This window comes from Protopterus annectens, chromosome 3.part0 (assembly GCF_019279795.1).
Source record: "Protopterus annectens isolate FY-2018-M chromosome 3.part0, PAN1.0, whole genome shotgun sequence".
Lineage (NCBI taxonomy): Eukaryota > Metazoa > Chordata > Ceratodontiformes > Protopteridae > Protopterus > Protopterus annectens.
The window spans coordinates 899,333,694-899,355,219 of NC_056731.1; the positions used below are offsets into that span (position 1 = coordinate 899,333,694).

General features: G+C 42.0%; 1 protein-coding gene across 1 annotated transcript in view; it reads left to right on the forward strand.

Annotated features, from left to right (window-relative positions):
- The window catches only part of PRKDC (protein kinase, DNA-activated, catalytic subunit), a 4,917,417-nt gene that overhangs the window by 671,111 nt on the left and 4,224,780 nt on the right, over positions 1–21,526 (forward strand). The window contains exon 8 of the mRNA XM_044065724.1: positions 9,927–10,095. Coding sequence (XP_043921659.1) covers positions 9,927–10,095 — 169 coding nt within the window. The remainder of the gene's footprint in view (positions 1–9,926; positions 10,096–21,526) is intronic.

Genomic DNA, 21,526 nt, shown 5'->3' on the forward strand with positions numbered 1-21,526 from the left:
ACTTGTATTTGTACTTGAGCCTTAACTGTGTAGGTTTGAAGAATCCGTTCAAATTCAGGAAAACCTAAACCAATTTGATCTATAGGGAGAATTGGCTTGTCCCACTTGCCTCTTGCCCTCTTCCCTATCAAATTCCTTCAGCTTTTTGTCATATACAGCTTCTCTTCTGGGTAATAAAAATCTTACTGACCTGTATACAAGACTAAAAACAGTTTTACTGTTTGTATCCTGTTATCCATATCAGTAATCACTTACTTTCAGTTTTTTAAATTTTTATGTTATGCTTTAGTCTGTCAATATACCCTTTATTGCCAAAACAGTATTTTTTTAATCCATACACCCAAATAGTTTTTCTTATGTCCACATAAGTATAAGCATTGCTGAACCAATTAATGCACAGATCCGTAGCTTACCTCCACATCTTTTGTTATATCTCAAAAAAAGACAACATTTCTGAAATGTTACACCATTGTGAAATGTCCTTTTCTCAATTTATGAAGTACAAAATATATGTATATAAGGCTGATCTTTTTTTTTTTTTATTGTCCATAATTTTGTTCATAATCCTTCCCTACTTAAGCTTCGATCTCTTCAAGCCATAAGAGTCTCCCCCTACTGGCACATAATCCCTATATACCTCCCTCAGACATATTCTTTTAACTCTTATCAAATCTCCCTGCACTCTCCTGCGGCTTTATTCCTCTCCTTACTTCCACTCCTACAGCTATATTTGCTCAACAACACTTGTAAATGTAAATATAGAGTACTCCTTTCTACTCTAATATATGCATGTAAAGCATATCCACAATTTCTCAAATTCCTGTAATTTCTCAATACATGTCAAATATCTATACAACCTTAACACTCGGTTTCAATAAATTTCTGCTAACTTATACTAAATGAAAAGGCTCAATTTTAATCTGTTCTACAGAATTGTTTCTGGTACTAGGTTGTATTTCTTGTAATCATATTTGTAAACTGCTTATGCATTCTCTGACCTTGCTTGTATTTCTTGTAAATCCTGTATGTAAACTGTTTTTTTAATGCATTCTCGGAGCTTTTCTCCCCAAGCCTCCACTGAAAATGGGCCGTGTTGACCCAGTGGACTTCCCCAGTAATCAAACTGGAAATAAATAAATTGAATTTTAACTAAAATTGACAGTAATTGTATTTAGAAATCTGTGAGCATAAAAAAACATGAACAAGAACAAACAAGAGCTATTTACAGTACGTCTACTAACGGTGAAGATTCTCAAAAAATTCTCATACAGTACAATGGATAAGGTATAGCTATCTGACTTTTCTTGATTACCATATCCGTTATAGCCCTGTATTTGTGAATCCCATTTTTTCTTTGCTATTTCCAATAAATGATTTTGCCAGTTTGACTACAGACATTTCACATAGTCTAAACGTCAAGAAGAAAAAGCTTACAGTGGTCTGATATGGCTCTAACTCTAAAGCAAATAACAGAGGGGAAAGAGGACATCCCTGTTTAGTGAGCAGAAAAAGATTTGAATTGGGTACATATTTCCTCCTTTCTGTTTTTGCTTGTATTTTATGAGATTAGGTACAGTAGTACTCAATTTTTTTTTCTGTACAGATTTTTGATGGCAGTTTAAGCGCATTCTGTTAGCTAACTACATATGACCTTATGGGCATGAGCAATGTATAGGCTATAACGGAGAGGTTTTCTCTCCAGATTTCTACTAGTATGTTGCTTGCTACAGCAGACACTTCTCTGAAGGTTTACTTTTCCACTTCACTTGTTTTGTAACAGTACTTTAGTAATGAATACAAGACTGGTGTTAAATCTGTTTTTACACACTTGAGTGTATTGCCATCCGTCTACTCCATTCCTCTCTGCTTTCACTATGGCTGGAGATAATAGCAAATGTGACATTGTAACACCAGGGGTGTGTGGTATAGTACTGTCTTTGCAACTGAAATAACATGGTTATTTGATGCATTAAAGTGGAATGAGGAGGCTGGAAATAGTAAGGGTGTCATGGATAGTGTAGTGGTGAGGGAATATTGTCCTTCACAGCCAGGTTCCCTTCTTGTTGCTGTTTGTGAATCCCTATCTGCTTTGTGAAATAGTATTTATTTTTTGGTAATACATCTATGTGTGAAGCACATATGATTGCAGCCAGTTGATCAAGCAAAGCTTTTAGAAAATGTTTTAACAATTATTTTGCATGGAACAGTCCTGCACTCTTTGAAAACCATCTTTATATTTATTTTAAAACATCACAGTATAAAATGTACATAGTCTACATCTGATTCTGACATCTTTCAGTTCTTCAGGTATGCACCTTCTCTTGGACCAATGTGAACAGTTACTCGTATTGGTAAACTCTGTTTTTAAGTGCTATTAAATGCACAACATTGCATTTCTGTCTCCTTAGCAGGACATTTACCTCCTGAATAGAGCAGAGGCTTTTGTATAGTCATTAATGTATGCTGTTCTATGTTGGCTATCTCATTCTGTACAAATAAATTGATGGACCTTGCCAAAAATAATGAGACTTTAACCACTATTATCTGCCTCAAAGCTTTGTTGTTTCTATTTATTTTGTTGTGCCTCATGTTCATGGTAATTACAGGTAACCAGTTTTTTGAAGTATTTTAATTCTTGTGTTCTCCATAGCCGTGCAGGCAGTCATGTCTGATATCTTCTACTGTAAACATTTTCTCTTGTACCTCTTCTCTCCCACGTAGTAAAATTTCTGTAACTTCTTCCTCTTAAACATACAGTCTGGTTGTAACTCATAATTACTACAAATTATTCATATTAATGGAACATACTGAGTGTGCAGCTCTGGTTATGTTAATAACATTCCAGTGATCTTTCTCACTCTCCATTCCAGTGAATTCAATTTGCCAGTTTGCCCACAGGCATCTCACTCAGTCTGCCAATCAGGAAGAAAAAACTTAAGTGTGGTCTCGTGTCTCATTTTTTTTTCTTTTTACTCTAAACATCTTAAAGGCTGTCACCAAACGTACAGCTCCATTTCTACCTTCTTTCCTTTCTGATCTTAAAATAAATTTAGCACAACTGTCACCTAGTCATCTCCTTGCACCTCTTCACTGAGTATGCTTTTTGCAGCATCATCACTTAACCAGTACACTCTCTGTTCCATTAAGTCAACCATATCCTTTGCATTTTTAATTCTATTGGTACCTTATAGCAATTAATTTCACCAGTCTTCGTATAGATGCAGTCAGACCTCTCAACTGTCCCTATTCTGGCAGAATGCTCCTATTTTCATGATGTACATAATGTTCCTATTTTTGGAGGCATGTCCATATTTTCAGGCTTGATTTACCCCCTTCACACGATTTCTGAATCACCCTCATCACATGTGATTTTTGAAGCTGTGTAGCACAGAAAACCAGACTAAATTATTGGTGCCATTAGTAAGCTGGTCATGTAAAGAAAGAGGACACACATCTTTCATCACCCTTTTTCAGAAGCAAAAATAAATTATCTTGGGCAGTAGAATTTTGCAGTACAGTTCATTAAAGTCTACAGATTTTACATTATTTTTTTTAATAATGTGGTTATATTTCTCTCTTGTTTTTGTCGCTCTGTTTCTGAGTAGTGTCCCACATTTGTACAGTGAATAGGAAGAATGGCCTAAGTAAGCCTAGCCAACAAGGTTCCCTGGCTTACGCCACCCAAGAAAGTTATTTTCCTGTGCCCCTGTTGAGCAGAGCCACAGAAGTGATCCCCAGGGTGTTTTTCCTATTTGCCATCCACTCATCAAGATTTTTCTTGGAGTGCTAATGAGGAACTTTGCTGAACATAGAAGGCTAGCTTGTTCCAGAGTATGGGAAGTCTCTGGGACAGGAATCTATCCCTCCAGCATGTCCTGTTTATTATGGTGACAAGGTTTACGTCCCTAGAGCTTGCAGCTCGGAGGGTTTGTGATTTGTTTAAGTGTAGCATGTCCAACATCTCTGCATTTGATATAGCTTTATATGTTGGGCTGAGGTCACCTTGGAGTAGGCGATATGCTACAGAGTAAAGCTGGAGTTTTTTGAGATGTCTAGTGTAGGGTATCTGTTTGAGACCAGTAATTCTCTGTGAGGTACTTCTGCAGCAGCTGGGAAGGCCACAGATGTCTTGAGATATATTCCAAAAGGGGAGTTGTACTCTATAATGGGTAGAGTAGAGGGGAACAATGACCTCTTTTTTCATGGATGAGAACCCTTTTGTGATGAGGTGTACCATGTAGAAGGATTTCCTGACTGATGTGGCGATGTGATTATCAAAGGAGAGACCACTGTCCACCTGGGTCCCAAGGTCTCTCCTCACAGATTCGGCATTAAGTAGAATGCCGGGGTCTATATTGTGTTCTCGAAAGCCGACAATGTCGAATCTGACATTGTCGACACGAGAATATCGAACGCTCAGAATCTTGAGTGTAAACTGAAATCTCCATAAGGGGAGATTTCCGTGTACTGCAGTGTAGTGCGGTTTCGGAGTTGGTATATTTAAGTAGTGGAGGGGGTGCAGCCCCCCACGTGGGAAGTCCAGGGGGGCTTTTATTTTCCTTTTTATAAGGTCGATGTTTGAAGACATTTGACCATATGGTGTCAACCATATGTTGTTCAATGTTTTCAAACTTCGATCTTATAATATAGACCCGACTGCCGCTTTTATGGTATTTCATGGATACAGAGTTTTTGCTAAAGGGGATGACCATGCACTTTTTGACATTGAGCTTGAGGCCATGACTCTGACACAAAGCATCTGTCTCAGTGAGGCCCTTCTGTAGGATGTCCACATCATTTGAGGACTTGACTATGGCTCCTAGTTTACAGTCATCTGTAAGCTTCATTAGCCAAAGGCCTTCTGTTAGCTGGTACTTCAGAGAAGTAGATACCAAACAGGAGAGGTCCCAGGACTGAATCCTGTGGTACTCCACTTGTCACTGGTTTGAAGTCAGATTTGGAGTCTGCAACTTTTACAGTGTGGGTTCTGTCAGTGAGCCAGTTGGTAACCCGTCTTGTGACATAGGGATTTATACCTAGTTTAGTGAGTTCAGCTATAATTCCAGAATGGGGAATGGTGTTGAAAGCCTTTGCGAGGTCAAGATAATCTGTGTGAACCACCTTACCCTCGTCTATGGCTTTGGTGACTGCCTCAAAGAGGTCGATCAGGTGCAGGAGGCATGATCTGGCTTTCACAAACTCGAACTGGGTGGGGTCCAGTATTTTGAGGTTACCAATGTCTTTGAGTTCCATGATGATACATTCCATGGCCTTACAGACCAGGCTCGTCAGGCTAATAGGGTGATAGTTCCCAGGATCAGTGGTGGTTCCCCCTTTGTGGAGTGGGATAACTGTTGCTGTGTGCCATTCAGTGGGCACAAAGCCTGATGTGAGGCTATTATTGAACATGGTGCTTAGGTGGGGAAGCCAGTTCATTCTGAAGTTCATGTAAAACACAGCCTGGGATGTTGTCCAGTCCCATGGATGCTGTGTTTTTGGCTTTAGAGAATGCAGCTTTTACCTGTGTAGTTGTGATTACAGGGACTCTGCATTCTTCCTGTATAGATATGGGCCCTTTAGGGAGTGAGAGGGGGCTAAAGGTAGCACTGAACCTTTAGGGAGTGAGAGGGGGCTAAAGGTAGCAATGAACCTTTAGGGAGTGAGAGGGGCTAAAGGTAGCACTGAACCTATCTGCCAGGATGTTGGCAGTATCAGTTGGTTATGTAATTTTCATGCCATTGTGCTGTAACTCAGAGCAGATCTGGGTGTTGCCATTGAGATTCTTGACAATAGCTATAGAATGCTTTGTTGTTGTCCCTAGAATTAGTGGCGATTTTGTTTTAATAGCTAGCTTTGGGGGATCTTATAAGGGATCTCAGCTTCTTACTGAGGCTGACCAGGGAGCTCCTCCACTCATAGGATTTTACTCTCTTTTCCAACAGTTACTTCCTTCTGTTGTAGAGTTTATGGCAGGGGACCACCAGATTGACTTCCTTTTTTTGGAGGATAGCATCTTGGTTCTGTTTGGGATAGCATGACCCATGCACTTGTGTAAGTGCTTTTAAGGTGCATTTGTGTATGATTCAGCAGTTCTAACTGTATTGTCCATCTGCATGGGTGTCATGAAGTTCGCCACTTCTGTCTTAAGAAGCATGAAGTTGGCTTTGGAGAAATGTTTTGCTGTGGTTTCCTTAATGGGGGTGGGAGTGGGATGGTGAATATCTAGGGTGATTAGCTTATGGTCGGATCTGACCAATGAGGAGTTGACTTCAGGTGTGGAACACCAATCACTCATGTTGGTAATGACTAGGTCTAGGATATTGTTGCCTCTGGTGGGGGTGTGGATAAGTTGATCCAGAGCATTGGAGTTATGAATTCCAGAAAGCGTTGAGCGAAGGAGTTGGTACGCGAGTAGTTTTCCCATTTAATGGCGGGGTAGTTGAAATCGCCCATTATTAGGGTTTTTGGTAGAACCCTAATATTTTCCAGTATATCGAGAACAGACGAGTGGGAATCCTGTGGCATGGTGGGGGGATCTGTAGCAAGCTACAATTTGGATTGCAGTTTTGCCCAGAGTTAGTTGCACTTGGATAACCTCAAATACATTATGTTGAGCAACTAGCCTGGAGGTGTGGATATCCTTAATGAAAATGGACACACCTCTGCCTTTGGTGTTCCAGTCCAGGTTAGATGGCCAAAAAGTGTGGTATGAGTTGTAGCCTGGTAATGCAGGGGTGTTCTCTGGAGCCTTGAACCAAATCTCAGTCACTGCACAAATATCGATGTTCTCCATTTTAAGGAGTGCCTCGAGGGAGTGCACTTTGAGATTTAGACTTTTAGCATCGAGTAGCATTACCCTCCATTTTTGCTTGCTTGTTCCTGTTCCGGTGGTGAATTTGTCATTTGAACCTTGCCTAAAAAAGGCACTATAGGGGTGGCAATAGTCTTGGCCCGTATCCAGAATCCCAGGGGTGACGGGTGCAGGCCATCTGTGGCAAAGCATCGTGGTCTGTCGACCATGTTGTCCCAAGCAGACAGATACTGGATCCCCTTAAAATGACACCAGAAGCTTAGCCAGTTGTTGAAGTCGGTCATTTTGTCCTTGTACTGCGGTATTCTGGGTAATGGCAGGATGCTACTCTGGGCTAGGGTCATACCTGCCTGGGCTACAAGATCTGAGAGCTCTTCCATGTCTCTTTTCATGTAGTCCAGAGAGGTACGTCTCAGGTCATTCACACCAACATGGATGAAGACAGAGTCATATTTGTACTTGTTGTGGAGTGACTCGAGTGTGTGGGTTATGTGGCGGATCCTGGCAGCTGACAGTAACCTTCTCCTTGTTTAGCCTGGAGCATCAGTGTGCCTAACTGTAGAGTCACTTATGACTAGTGTGTTGGGGTACGTTGTTTTGCCTTATGGGCTGTGTTTGAGTGGCACACTGAGTGTGTGGGCTGTGTCATTTGGGTTGTATTGGGGGTGGAGGTTGCTTGCATTTCTGCTGTGGAGGTCTCTGTTGCTTGAGCAGATTATTATTGAGAGCCTCCATGAATGTTTTTGTGTTTCTGTGTGTGGATTTTGGTGGTGTAGGTTTAGTGGGACTATGTGATGAGTGTGGTGTGGTGCAAGTGTTTTCTTTCTTCTCTTGACTGTCAAGTTCACTCTCTTGGTTGGAGAGAGCTTTACCTCCAGTTTGGCTAGATAAGTGCATCTCTCACAGGTTGTATTGTTGGGTGGTAGGAGGAGAGGGTTGTCTGTGTACATGAGGCAATTGCTACATTGCCCCAAGATGCCCAGATTCATCAGATAGACAGGCGAAAACACTGGGAGCTGACCCTTGGACATGCCTGAATAAAAAAACTGTTTTCCTCTAGACAAGTGAGGAAAGTGAGTATAAGAGCTGTTTTTCTCTACGCAAGTGAGGAAAAGTAAGTACAAAAACTGTTTTCCTCAAGGTAATGAGGAAGGTCGAGTGCTGTAGTGATTTGTAGCTTTAGTGCTTACTACAAGTTCTGAACAAGGTCTGAGCATGAATAAGCAAATTCAAGTGCTAAAACTAAGAATCTGTGTCTGAACTAGACTAGTTAGAGGAAAGAAACAAGTGCAAATGCAGGCTTTTAAATCAGAAAGTTGAGAAAGATGGAAAAATTGCCCAAACGGCCAGTAACTACAATTTCTGGGCCAGAAACCACTCCTTATGTGTTGTTTGCATGCATTTGTTTAAATTGTTTACAAGATAATTGTTTGGTTTTTGAAAAATCTTTTTTGTTCATTTATAGAAAAGTAAAACCTGTAAACCTGTGTACGAAGTGTTGACTCGTTTTATAGAAATGCTCATACTGAACATTACCTGGTTTAATGCTTATTTACTCTTGTTTAAAATTACAGTAGTAGTTCCTTCCTTGCCAGTTTTCAAGCACTTAAATAGCATCAGTGGATGAGTTTACAGCTCATTTTACAGGTATAGATTTGGTTATCAACATGGCTGCTTCCTGTTTTCATTTTGTAATTTGAAAAAAGGGAACCTGTGTGTGTGTGTAAAATAGTCCTGTCTACAGAGCTATGAAAAAATGTATCCAACTCATCAAAAGTGCTTCCATCCAAGATGGTTGGGCAAACTCGTTTTCATAAGAAGGCTATACTCCCTATCCCCATCATCTTTACAACACCTGGGTAACGCCTCCATTAAGGAAAGGAGTAATTTTTGATTTGTCATTCGTGGTGAGTTGTCACTTTTGATGAGTGGAAGCAAGATTGAAGTATCTTGTTTTCAAAGAAACACAAATCTAAGGTTGTCAAATGTTTGTTTGGTGGTGGTAACTGTCTTTGAAGATTAACCGTACTTAGTCTTTCAAACAACTGAATATAACCTGTATATGAGCTTCTCAGAGTGCTACCAGTTGTGTTATCTTTTACACAGTCCACAACAAATGTTTCTTATCCATTGCAACTTACGGAATTTGTTGCTTCCTGCATTTTATACAGCAAGGTAGCAAGCACGAAGGGGATCTTGATTAAATTAACATTTTAAGGGTAAAAAAAATAAATAAAATTGTGATGAAAAAAATATTTGGCATGTCACCACTGGAAATTGGAAATACAGTACAGGAAATGGCTGTTTCTCTAAAATTGCTGTGCTAATGGTGTAAAGCTGATGACAGGTTTAGGCTTGCTTGATTAGAGTGCAGGAAGATGGCAAATTGACATGTTAAATTATTACCTTCAGAAGGGGATGTTTGCAGTGTGTAGATTGCTTCTTATCTGACAAAATAAAGATGATTCCATAGTAAGAATAATGCTGCTGTTGCTTCTGGGGGCTACCATGTTGAATTGCTGCCTACTTACTTTGGACATGTAAGACAAGGCTTTGCCTTAGTGGATTTTTATTAACTGAGATTCAATTCATTTGTGTATATATTTGATGGTGTACACTTCACCAGAGTAATATCACTATATTTGATCTTAAACTTGATGCACCCTTGTTTAGATATCTGTTATTTGCATTGCTTTGTTTTTTGAATCTTCTATTCTAGTCTGAATTCTGCTGCTCAAGTCCAGAGATGTTGCCAGTGATACTTCAGTTGATAAAGGGAACAGATGCACTTTTCAACTCCACTGATGTATAAATGTGGCAGTGCTAGCACTGTGGCATTCACTTGTTCAAAATAGTAAGAAACCTTGAATGTAGGCAGAAGAATTGTAGGAGTGTTTAAACTGTAGGGACTTCTAGGGCATCTAAATACAGTTACACTTTGTGTTTTGCTTCGTCCTCCCTTGGCTGAACTTTAATTTTAAAAATGCAGTTTTTTAATAAATTTAGGCTCTTTGCGAACATAAAAATGTACTTCTCTTGACCAGACATTTCATCAACTTTAAAGAAAAAGTAATGTGGGTTACTGAAATGCCAAATTTCTTTTTTTTCATTATAGATCCCTGAAATTTACACTCCGGTTTTGGAAAGACTCCTGGTTGTCCAGATTGACAACTTCCCATCATACAGCCAAAAGATGCAGCCTGTCTGTTGCAATGCTATAGTTAAGGTGTTCTTAGCTCTAGCAGGGAAGGGTCCTGTTCTCTGGAGCTTTATTAGTACAGTAGGTAAGCGCATACTTCAAAATTGTAAATCCCACCATTTCAAAATAAAGAAAAAAAATAATCTTCAAAATTGTTATGGGTTAAATATTTTGTTAATACATTTTGTTGGCGCATTTAATGTCATAAAAATACTGACTAAAACTTAAACTTTGTCACACAGGGTATTAATAAGGTCAGGTTAATAGTCTGCAGTTAAGTAAGTATCAGTGGTCTGACTGTTGTATATGTATGAGTGCATTTTTGTGTGTGTGTGGGGGGGGAGAATGAGGGAAAACGAGCTGAAATGCCTTACTGTGGTTTTGTTTATCAAGCATGTTGTAGTACTTCCCTCCCTGTTGCACAGTAGTAACAAGTAATTGTTGGATTATACGTGGCTTGTTAATTTTTATAACAACAATGAAAGCATTTGCTCACACACTGCTGAGATCTCTGATTATTAGCAATCTCTCCATTTGTAGCTAGATTGTCTTCTGTCATCATTTTTAGATAGATTGCTGAAGGGGAGTACTCGTACCTCTCAACCTTTTTGCTCAGGAAATCTGGACAAAGCCTAAAATGATGAAGGGGAAAGGTCCAAGAATAGACAGATTTCAGATATTACTCCTATAAACTTAGAAAGTTGCTAGAATGATGAGATTTGCATTGGCATGCACATTTCCAAAAGATAATAACGTCTAAAACTTAGTGGACCAGTGTTCCGCTGTGGCGACCCCTAACCGGGAAAAGCCGAAAGACACAACAAAGTCTAAAACTCAAATGTGCGTCATTTAGTGATTTCAATCCTCACTGATTTGCTAGAAAACTACAGTTTCATGAGGAACAGATCAAAAATTTGAGGCAAAAATCTGGGTATTCTGTGAAAATCTAGACAGTTGACAAATATGGGAGTACTTTATTTATGGACATTTTGACATTTTTCTGTTGCTGCATTAAGTGAAATAACAAATGGAAAAAAAAAAATAGAAAAAAAAATTACCATGTTAACAGATACTGCCGTGGTGGCAGTTTTCACCCTCCCCTTCCACTACAATTTACGGTGCTCTAGAGGGTATGAATTTTTTTTTTGCTCCATATCTCTCACTTTAGAGTTTTAAAGCTGAACTGTTCCTACTGCTGTTGTAGTACTTAATTACAATGTGTCTGCTTGTTTTACAGGACTGTCGTTTCTAGATTGTGTGGTTTCCCTGCATTTCAGCTCTAAAACCAGTATTTTTACATTGAATGTTTGACTGCACTCTTGTGGCATAAGGGTGCTGCAGCAAACCTGCTTGACTTGAGGCTACTGGCTGAAAGCTTATTGTGTGTTCCTAATTGGTCTGTAGGACTTGCTGCTGATGTTCTTCATCTCACATTGCTGCAGTCCTTACACTTGGGTAGTCCGCTGTCCTCGGTCGGCCCGAATATCAAAGTATAAGGCTGACGTCGGTCAAGGCGCATTTGACTGACATCAGGACGTCAGGGTACAAATGCGCATGACCGACGTCATATCCTCAGTCTTTTTTGCCGCATGGTCCGATGCAGAAGCAGCATTGCAAGTGCCAGTTGGCGTTCTGAGATTTTTCGATTTCGAAGTTTCAGACCGAGTTCAAAGTTGGCTAAGTACCCCGTTGGGGAATATTTTAGTTTTTCTTGCCTCAGTGATTTACCGGATGTCAGAAAAAGTCAATAATTGCATTTCTTGTGGGAAACAGATACCGCATAGAGATTATCATACTTTGTGTATTCCTTGCTTAGGGCCTGAGCACGACGTTGTTGGCTGTCGCTCTTGTGCTAGATTTAATAAACGCACTATAAAGAGAAGGTTGGATTGTGCAAGGTTAGTCTTTGGGAAGCGGTGCAATTATAAAATGCCGCCGGATGCTCCGACGCCCGCTTCTTCAAGAAGCGCAAGGACAAGGCAGTTAAGCCTAGGCGAGAAGAACCGTCTGTACCGACGCGGTTCTTTAGAGGTGTCGGTGGAGCCGGTGGCTCCACCGGAGGTTTCTTTGTGTTCCCAGGGTGAGACTTTATTATTGCAAGATGTGGCCTCTCAGGAGGCAGGTCAGGCTGAGGGGGCTTCTCAGGTTACTATACTCCCCTCCCTTCCTAGGGTGGCTAGGCCCTCTCCTTCTGTTTCAAAGGCTTCTCCCAGGGGCAGGCCAGGTTTAGCTTCAGTTGGTGTTACCCCTAGCTCTTCAGGAACTGTGCCCAAGAAGCATATGCTTAAAATGGCAGAAGATTTGATTACTTTGATTAGGGGTTCCATGCCCCCTCCTGATAAGAGACCTAGGGTGGAGCCTGAGCTGAGGGGTTTTGAGCAGGCTTCAGATGTTTCAGAGTCTTCGGCTGAAGACTTGCAGGAGTACTCTCCTTATTCTGATTCTGATGTGGATGATTCTACTCCTTCTGCTTCTCCTCCTGAGGATTTTTCTTTTCAGAAACTCTTCATTCCATGAGGGAGCATTTTAAGTGGGAAGGTCAGGACTTCTCTGATTCCAGGAAAAGGCTTAGGGAATTTTGTTTTACCCCAGCATAGGCCTTTGGCTATACCTCCTGTTTTGGATGTAGTGGAAGATGTTTTTACAGAGGCTTCTCTTAATCCTGATTCTTTGCCTCCTGCTCCTGTTAAGCCGGATAGGTATTACAGGGTGCCTGAAGCTCATAAGTATCTTTTTAAGAGTCCTAGGGCAGACCCAGAAACTGTTAGCCAGGGGCCTAAAGGTGTTAAGGCTTCTGTTGTTAAGAATCCGGTTCCTGCAGACAAAGAGGCTAAGGCCTTGGATAGATTGGGAAAGAAAGTTTATACTTCTTCCACTCTTGCTATGAGGGCTTTGAATTGCCAGTTTCACATGTTGAAATACCAAAACTATCTCCTTTCACAATTGAAGTCTAAGGTTGATGCTCTGGCAGAAGGTATTGATTGTAAAGAGTTGCAAGATTTAGTACATGTTTCTGAACAGGTGGGTAAGCATTCTTTGCAATGTGGTTTTGATGCTGTACAGGCCTCGTCTAGGGTGGCTGCCACTGGGTCAGTTCTTCGCAGGCACGCCTGGCTAAGGGATCAAAATTTGTCTGAACATGTTAAAACAAGGATTTTAGATGCTCCTTTACAATCTGACGTGTTGTTTGGTCCTCCTGTTGAGGCAGTTTTGAAGAAAATGGAAGACAAGGCTAAGTCTATGCAGACTGTTAAAGATTTTTTGCAGGTCCAGCCTCCAAAGTTTAGTAGAAATTGGCCTACTAAGGGGTGGACGTATCCTTCTTATGATTCCCAGTCTAGGGGTAGATTTAGACGTGGTAGGGGCAGAGCTCAGGGCTCTTTCAGGCCTAGAACAGGGAGTTCTCCTGCACAGTCTTCGGGTGAGGGCAGGGGTCAGTCCTTTCGTAAACAGACCCAATGACCTACCTTTTCAGCTGCCAGAGCCTTCTCGTCTGGCAGCACCTTTGGGAGGAAGGTTGGCACTTTTCAAAGAAAATTGGAGTTTAATTACCCAAGACAGATGGGTATTGGATATCATACACCACGGCTACAGGTTTTATTTCCATACCTTGCCTCCTTTCAAAGGCATGCCAGACGTTCCTCCTCAACAAAGAATAGAGGCTCACAAGCAGGTTTCTCTGTTGCTCCAAATAGGGGCCATACAGCCGGTCCCTATGCCAGAAGTGGGCCTAGGATTTTATTCTCGCCTGTTCCTAGTACCAAAGAAGGGGAACACGTGGAGACCAATTTTGGATTTATCTATCCTCAACACTTATCTGGACATTCCCAAGTTCAAAATGTTGACGTTGCAGCAGCTTTTACCTCTGCTGGGCAAAGATCATTGGATGGTAACTTTGGATCTCAAGGAGGCTTACCTTCATGTTCCTATCAGACTAAGTTGCAGGAAGTATCTGCGTTTTCGAGCTGGGACTTCTCACTATCAGTTCTCTGCATTGCCCTTTGGCTTATCTACTGCCCAGAGTGTTCACGAAAGTTCTGGCTCCAGTGATAACTTTCTTCAGGCTAAAAGGAATACAGATCTATCCTTATTTGGACGACTGCCTGATTCTGGCTCAAGGAAGGGAAGAGCTTCTTCATCATTTGGAATATGTGATAGCAGTGCTAAGATGCCTGGGGTATTCTGTGAGCGAAATAAAGTCCAGTCTAGTACCCTCTCAGGACATGTGCTTTCTGGGTGTGAGACTGAATACAGCATCCCAGATGGCCTTTTAACCCCGGACAAACAAAAGAGTCTATCCCTTTACTTCCATCAACTATCTCATCAGTCCGGCTGACTGCAAGGACAGTCCTTCAAGCCTTAGGGTTCATGGCATCTTGTATTCTGGTGCTTCCCAATGCCAAACTGCATATGAGGAAGCTACAATGGTATCTCAAAAATGTATGGACACAGCACTGCCAGGATCTGGACACTGTCATTCAAATAATACCTTGCATTCAAAAGGAATTTTTGTGGTGGGCTCAGGAATGTCACCTAAACAAGGGACTCTCTGTGACCCGGCCAGAGGCGAGTCAGATTTTAACGACAGATGCCTCAGACAAAGCTTGGGGAGCTCATCTAAATGGAAAGTGGATACAAGACAAGTGGCCTGCCAGACTACAGCATCTACATATCAACATGAAGGAGATGTTAGCAGTCCAGTTTGCATTAATAGCTTTCAAGGAATTACTTCTTCCAGGGCAGGTGTTGATTCTAACAGACAACACAACTGTCATGTGGTACATCAACAAGCAAGGGGGAACGCATTCTTATCCTCTATGCAGGCAAGCAATGATTTTGTGGGAGACTGCTCTCAGTTTACAGCTCAATCTTCAGGCAAGGTTTCTGCCAGGAGCACAGAACTCCTTAGCAGATGTGTTGAGCAGGCAATTATGGATCCCCACGAGTGGAAATTGGATCCTCATGTATTTCAGAAATTGACAGTGTCATGGGGAACTCCAGACATAGATCTGTTCGCTTCTCCACTAAACCATCAGCTGCCAAAGTTTTGCACAAAAGGTTTCATCCCACAGCTTGGAGAGTGGATGCTCTTTCTTTCAATTGGAGCAATCTTCATGTGTATGCCTTTCCACCTCTGCCTCTCCTCCCAAAGGTACTTCTAAAGGTCAGACAGGACAAGCCAAGGATGATTTTAATAGCTCCGGATTGGCCTCGACAGCACTGGTACCCATTACTGAGAAGTCTGGTACGGAAGCCTCCATGGCCTTTGCCTTCGATTCCACACCTGTTGTCACAGGAGGACAGCCATTTGCTAAATGTCAAGCTTCACTCTCTGCACCTAACAGCCTGGCATATTCTGTTTTGAACCATAGTGGGCCTCCACTTCCTCAGCAAGTTTTGAATGTTATTTTGGAAGCTAGAAGGCCTAGTACAAGGAAAGTGTATGAGACAAATGGAAGAGATTTTTATTTTGGAGTGCAGCAAAAGATTTTGATGTTTCTGACCCTAATTTGTGTGTGGCTCTTCAATATCTTACTGAGTTACTAGACAAAGGTTTGTCTTTCTCTTCTATTAAAGTTCATGCTGCAGCAATTTCGGCTCACTTTGATTGCGACCCACCATTGTTTTCTCATCCTTTGTTCAAGCAATTTCTTAGAGGGGCAAAGAATATAAGACCCCCACGAAGAGCTCCTACTCCTGCTTGGGATCTCAATTTTGTGTTGGAGAAACTCACTCTACAACCTTTTGAGCCTGCAGCTACTTCTGAGTTGAAATATTTGTCATGGAAGACTGCTTTTTGTTGGCCATTACCTCTGCAAGAAGGGTTTCTGAATTGCAGGCCCTTATGGCGGTTGAGCCTTTCTTGATTTTCCATAAGGATAGGGTATCATTACGTACTAATCCTTCCTTTATGCCTAAGGTGGTTTCTAGTGTGGCTTTAAACCAAACTATTCATTTGCCTACTTTTTATGCAAATCCCCAAAATAAAGGGGAAAAGATTTTGCACACTTTAGATGTACACAGGCAGTTGCGTTATTATTTGGACAGAACTAAAGGGTTCAGGCAGTCTCAGCAGTTGTTTGTTTCTTTTGCTTTGAGTTCTCAGGGCAAGCCTGTGTCAAAACAAACTATTTCTAAGTGGATTGGGTTTTGCATTGCTTTCTGTTATTCCCATCATGGCAAGGAGATTCCAGCTGGGATTAGGCCTCATTCCACTAGGGCTACTGCCACTTCAACAGCTTTTTTGGAGGGAGTGGCAACCAAGGATATTTTGGAGGCAGCTACTTGGAGTTCAGTGCATACTTTCTCTAGGCATTATCACCTGCCACTTTACTCTAAATCCAGGGCTGGTTTTGCCACTGCTGTTTTGCAGGGCATTGTGGCAGCTCCTGCTTCCTTGTAGTTAGCCATCCTCCCTTACCTCTGCTTTGGGATTCTACCCAAGTGTAAGGACTGCAGCAATGTGAGATGAAGAACATAGTACAGTTTTGTACCTACCATAAATGTAGATGTTCGAAGATCTACATTGCTGCAGTCCAATTTACCCTCCCTCCTTCCCCTCTGTAGTTAGAGGTGGTTGTGTAGGTTGGGTTGTACATATTGTGTATATTGTATATATTGTACATATAGTTAGTGCAAGGGTGGTTGGTTGGTTGTTTGCTGTCTTTTGGTTTTGACCTTTATTTTTTAGGGTCTTCTGACATCTGGGGCAAGAAAAGACTGAGGATATGACGTCGGTCATGCGCATTTGTACCCTGACGTCCTGATGTCAGTCAAATGCGCCTTGACCGACGTCAGCCTTATACTTTGATATTCGGGCCGACCGAGGACAGCGGACTACCCAAGTGCAAGGACTGCAGCAATGTAGATCTTCGAACATCTACATTTATGGTAAGTACAAAACTGTACTTTTCTGATACTATATAAGCCCAGTGTTTGCACTAAGCTGCTCTTCGTGAAGTGGTTTTTAGCAGTGCCCTGTGTAGATGCAAAAGATTTCAAGTTAAAATTTCCCTTCAAATAACTATTTCTGCAAATTTACCCAGTCCCCCTGCTGCAGTAGGAGCAGTTGAGTTGTGTGCAGAACAACATTGCCTTATTGGATAGCTGCAGTTCACACAGAGTGTAGCACCCATTCCTCTGTCCTTGTGCTGTCATCCCAGTCAAGTTAAATCTCCCCACTCTTACCCTGGTTAAAAAAAAAAAAAAAACTAAAACCATGGATAGGCACTTTCCTGCTATCACTCTGGCCAGCCTAATGGACATGGTCATCTTGAGGCAATGTAGCAATTGTCTCATGTATACTTACAACCACTTAATCTTGAAACAAACTCAGTATGTGAGAGATGTAGTTATACTATGAAAATTGAGATGCAACTCTCACATACTGACAAAATAAATGACAAACAGGTTGTCAGTGCACACGCATCATTTCCCTCACTAAATACTCTCGACACACAAACCTACATATGTGGAGATACTTACAAGTAGCTTACCAAAACCTGAGGCCTCCAGTACACTACCCTTAGAAACCACATGCAAACAAAACCAAGTCAGCACTAACCACTACACAAAAAATGCACATTACACTCTCCACAAGCCAAGCCCCTAAAGTGAAACACCACATATTCAGACATCTTTGTCGTAGGAGACTCCATCATGAGTCACGCTGATGCCCCCGTCACCAGTTTGGATAAAGGGAGGGTTACAGTCAGTTGCCTGTCGATGGCCAGGATTCACCAGATCACGCAGGCACTCTGGTCACTCAACCACAAGTACCACTATGACGCAGTCATAGTCCACGTGGGTGTGAATGACCTGAAACATAACCACCTTGGACTATGTGAACAGTGACATGATGGTCCTCTCTGTATCATAGGTGGGTATGAGCTTCACATTGACCAGCATTCTACCCTCACCAAGAATGATATCACAATACAATCAAAAAATATTGACTTTAATAATTGGCTTAGGTACTGATGTCATTCCAAGGGGATCCACGGTCTGTCAACCTGGGACGACATGATTGACAATTCATGCTGCTTTGCCAGAGATGGTCTAAAACTGTTGCCTGTAGGTTTTTGAATACTGGCAAAGGCATTAGCCACCCACATAGTGCCTGTTTTATGCAGTGCCAAACCAACAGACCTAACAACATAAATTCTTCTAATGCCAAGCTGAAGGGACTAGTGCTGAATGTTAGGAATCCTAATAAGCAACTGCACTCATTGGAAGCTGTTCTCACCCTGGAGAATGCTGCCTGTGCAGTTACAAAGCTGTGGTTCATGGATGCAGAAAGCAGCCCGGCAGTGCAAGGCTACAATGCCTATTCCACATCTGAATGTCTGTCCCACGTTCAGACCATAGTCTAAAAAAGAAATAAAATGAGTAGAGGAATTGTTTCCATTAAAAATCGCATCGAAAGATTGGTCAAGCAGGATGACTTATGTGAGCTACTCCATGTCTATTTGACAGTAGACAAAATCCCCCACCATGTCATCACTAGATACAGGTCCCCAACCATAAACCATGAAAACCCGTTTGCATACCTGTAGTTATTAGAATCCCTTACCATTCAGCCCAGCATACTGTTTGTGGCTAATTTTTAACTACTCCTCCATAAACTGTGAATCATGCATGACTACTGACATGCAGGCTCAGAAATTCCTGAATTTTCTTAGCACAAATGCTGTGGAACAGCTGGTCTGCACTTCTTCTAGGGCCACAAGCATCTTTTTCATCGTAATCTCAAAGATGGAGGAGTATTGCACCCCCTCCCCCCATGTAATGTCTTCATTGGTAAGATTGGATCATAAACTGGTCTGCTTTGAAGTAAATGTAACATTAGAACCACCATCAAAACCCTGAAGAAATTTTCCAAGGCAAATTACCTTCTATTAAGTGGTAGCATAGGTAATTTTAAAGATGTTCTTAGTGTTTCACTGCTGCAGTCATTACATTTGGGTTATCCTGCTGGCAGGTTGCCCTCAGTCGGCCTGAATTCCAAAGTCTTGGGTCCTGTGTCGGTTGCTGTTGCCTCTTCCCTGACGTCAGGTCGTCAGGGGTATAAAAGATGCAGCCGACGCCATTTTATTCAGTCTTTCTTGCCGCACGGTGCCCGAAGCAGAAGCAGTTCGCAAGTGCTGGTCGGCTGACTCCTGAGATTTTTGTGTTCGAGTTTCAGATCTGAAGTCTTCATTAAAAGCCAAGTACCCCGTTGGGGAAATTTTTTTTTCTTGCTCCAGACCGATGTCAGAAAAAGTTAATAATTGTATTTCTTGTGGGAAGCAAATACCTCATAAGGACTTTCATTCTTACTGTATTCCTTGCCTAAGCCCTGACCACGACGTTGCTAGTTGTCGGTTTTGTGCTAGATTTAACCAACGCACTATTAAGTGTTGGTACAATTTTGCATCAAGCTATTTTGGGTGAAGATTTAATTATACAATGTCATCAGATAGCCATCCGACTACCGGAGTTCACAAAAAATGCAAAGAAAGACAAGCAACCAAGGTCCAAAACTGACTAAGCTTCTCCTAAGCAAGTTGCCGGTGCTCAGTGAGGCGCTTTCGCAGCCCCTGATGACTGCTACTTTAGAGTCGCAGGCCGCTACCGACTCCCACATGGAGTCGGCCAGGCCGCAGGAAACTCAAGGTATTGGAGCCTCGGAGATTATTCCCTCAGATGGGTCCGGAGATGCTGAGCAGGCATCGGCTTCTGAGGGTGTATTCAGACCTAAACAATTCTATATTAAACCGACTTCAATGACCAAGACTAAAACACCTTTAAAGGCAAAGAAACAAGTTCACCAGCCACAAGGACAGGCCTCCATGCCCAAAAAACAGATGCTCAAAATGGCCGAAGACTTAATTACCTTGATCAGGGTTCCCATCCCCCTCCTGATGAGGCCTAGGCAAGACAGACTATGAATCTTCAGATCAGGTTTCCATTTCTTCTGATTCCTCTTCTGATCAGGAATATTCTCCCCCTGCCCCCAATGAGGATTCTGATGCTGAAGAATCAATTCCTTCAGCTTCTCCTCCTGAGGACTACTCTTTTGGGGAAACCTTGCATACCATGAGTGAGCACTTCCACTGGGAGAGCCAAGATTTTTCAGAATCTAAGAAAAGGCTCAGAGACTTCCTTTTACTACCTCAACACAGGCCTCTAGCGATTCTGCCTGTGTTGGACATTGTAGATGTGTTTTCGCAGTCTAGTCTGACCCCTGACTCTTTACCTCCAGCTCCTGTTAAGCCTGATAGATACTACAGGGTCCTTTACTCGCATAAATTCCCTTTTAAAACCCTACTGCAGACCCAGAAACTATTTCTCAGGGTCCAAAAGGGGTCAAGGCTTCTACTGCAAAAAACCCTACCCCCTCTAACAGGGATTGGCACTGGACAGATGGGGAAAAAAGATTTACACGTCTGCTAATTTGGCTATAAGGGCCTTAAATTGCCAGTTTCATATGCTAAAATATCAGCTATATACCATGACACTGCTTAAACAGAAAATGATGGCAAATTCTGAATGTGCAGAAAACAAAGAAATGCAGGATTTATTGCATGCAGCTGAACAAGTTGGAAATCATACTTTGCAATGTGGATTTGATTCTCTGGAGGCCTCCTGCAGGGCTGCTGTTATGGGTTCTGTCATTAGGAGGCATGCTTGGTTAAAGGAACAAAATCTGCCTGACCATGTTAAAGCAAATTTATTAGATGCTCCTTTACAACATGATACCTTGTTTGGTGTTAAGGCAGAAGAGGTGTTAAAGAAAATGGAGGACAAAACGAAATCTATGCAAACGGTCAAGGATTTCTTACAGGTACAGCCACCTAGATTTAGCAGACACTGGCCTACAAACAATCTGTCTCTTCCAGTCTCAGACAGACCTCAAAGGGGCAGATCCAGACGCCGTAGAGGCAGATCACAGCCGCAAGGAACCTACAGGTCTAAGCAGTGGAGTACTTCTACCTCCAAAGGTGGAGAAGACAAAGCACAATCATACAGGAAACAGTCCCAATGACTTCCCCCTGCCTACACCAAGCACTTATCTTCTGGCAGCACCTTTAGGGGGAAAACTAGCACTTTTTTCTCAGAATTGGCACATTATAACCCAGGACAAATGGGTTCTAGACAGTGTCACAAGGCTACAAGTTTCATTTCCATACCCTGCCAAGAGCAAACGGTTGGCCAGACCTGCCAAAACATCAATGGGCAGAGGCTCAAAAACAAGTCGCAGCTCTTATGGACATGAGGGCTATTCAACAAGTGCCACAGCAAGAGCAGGAACAATGATTTTACTCCACTGTTCTTGGTACCCAGAAAGGACAAAGCATGAAGACCAATATTGGACCTGTCTAGACACTTTCCTGGATTTACCAAAATTCAAGATGTTGACCTTACAGCAGCTTCTGCCCATGCTGGGCAGCAAGGCTTGGCTCATAACTTTAGACCTAAAAGAGGCATACCTGCATGTCCCAATCAGACAATCATGGAGAAGATACCTCAGAGTC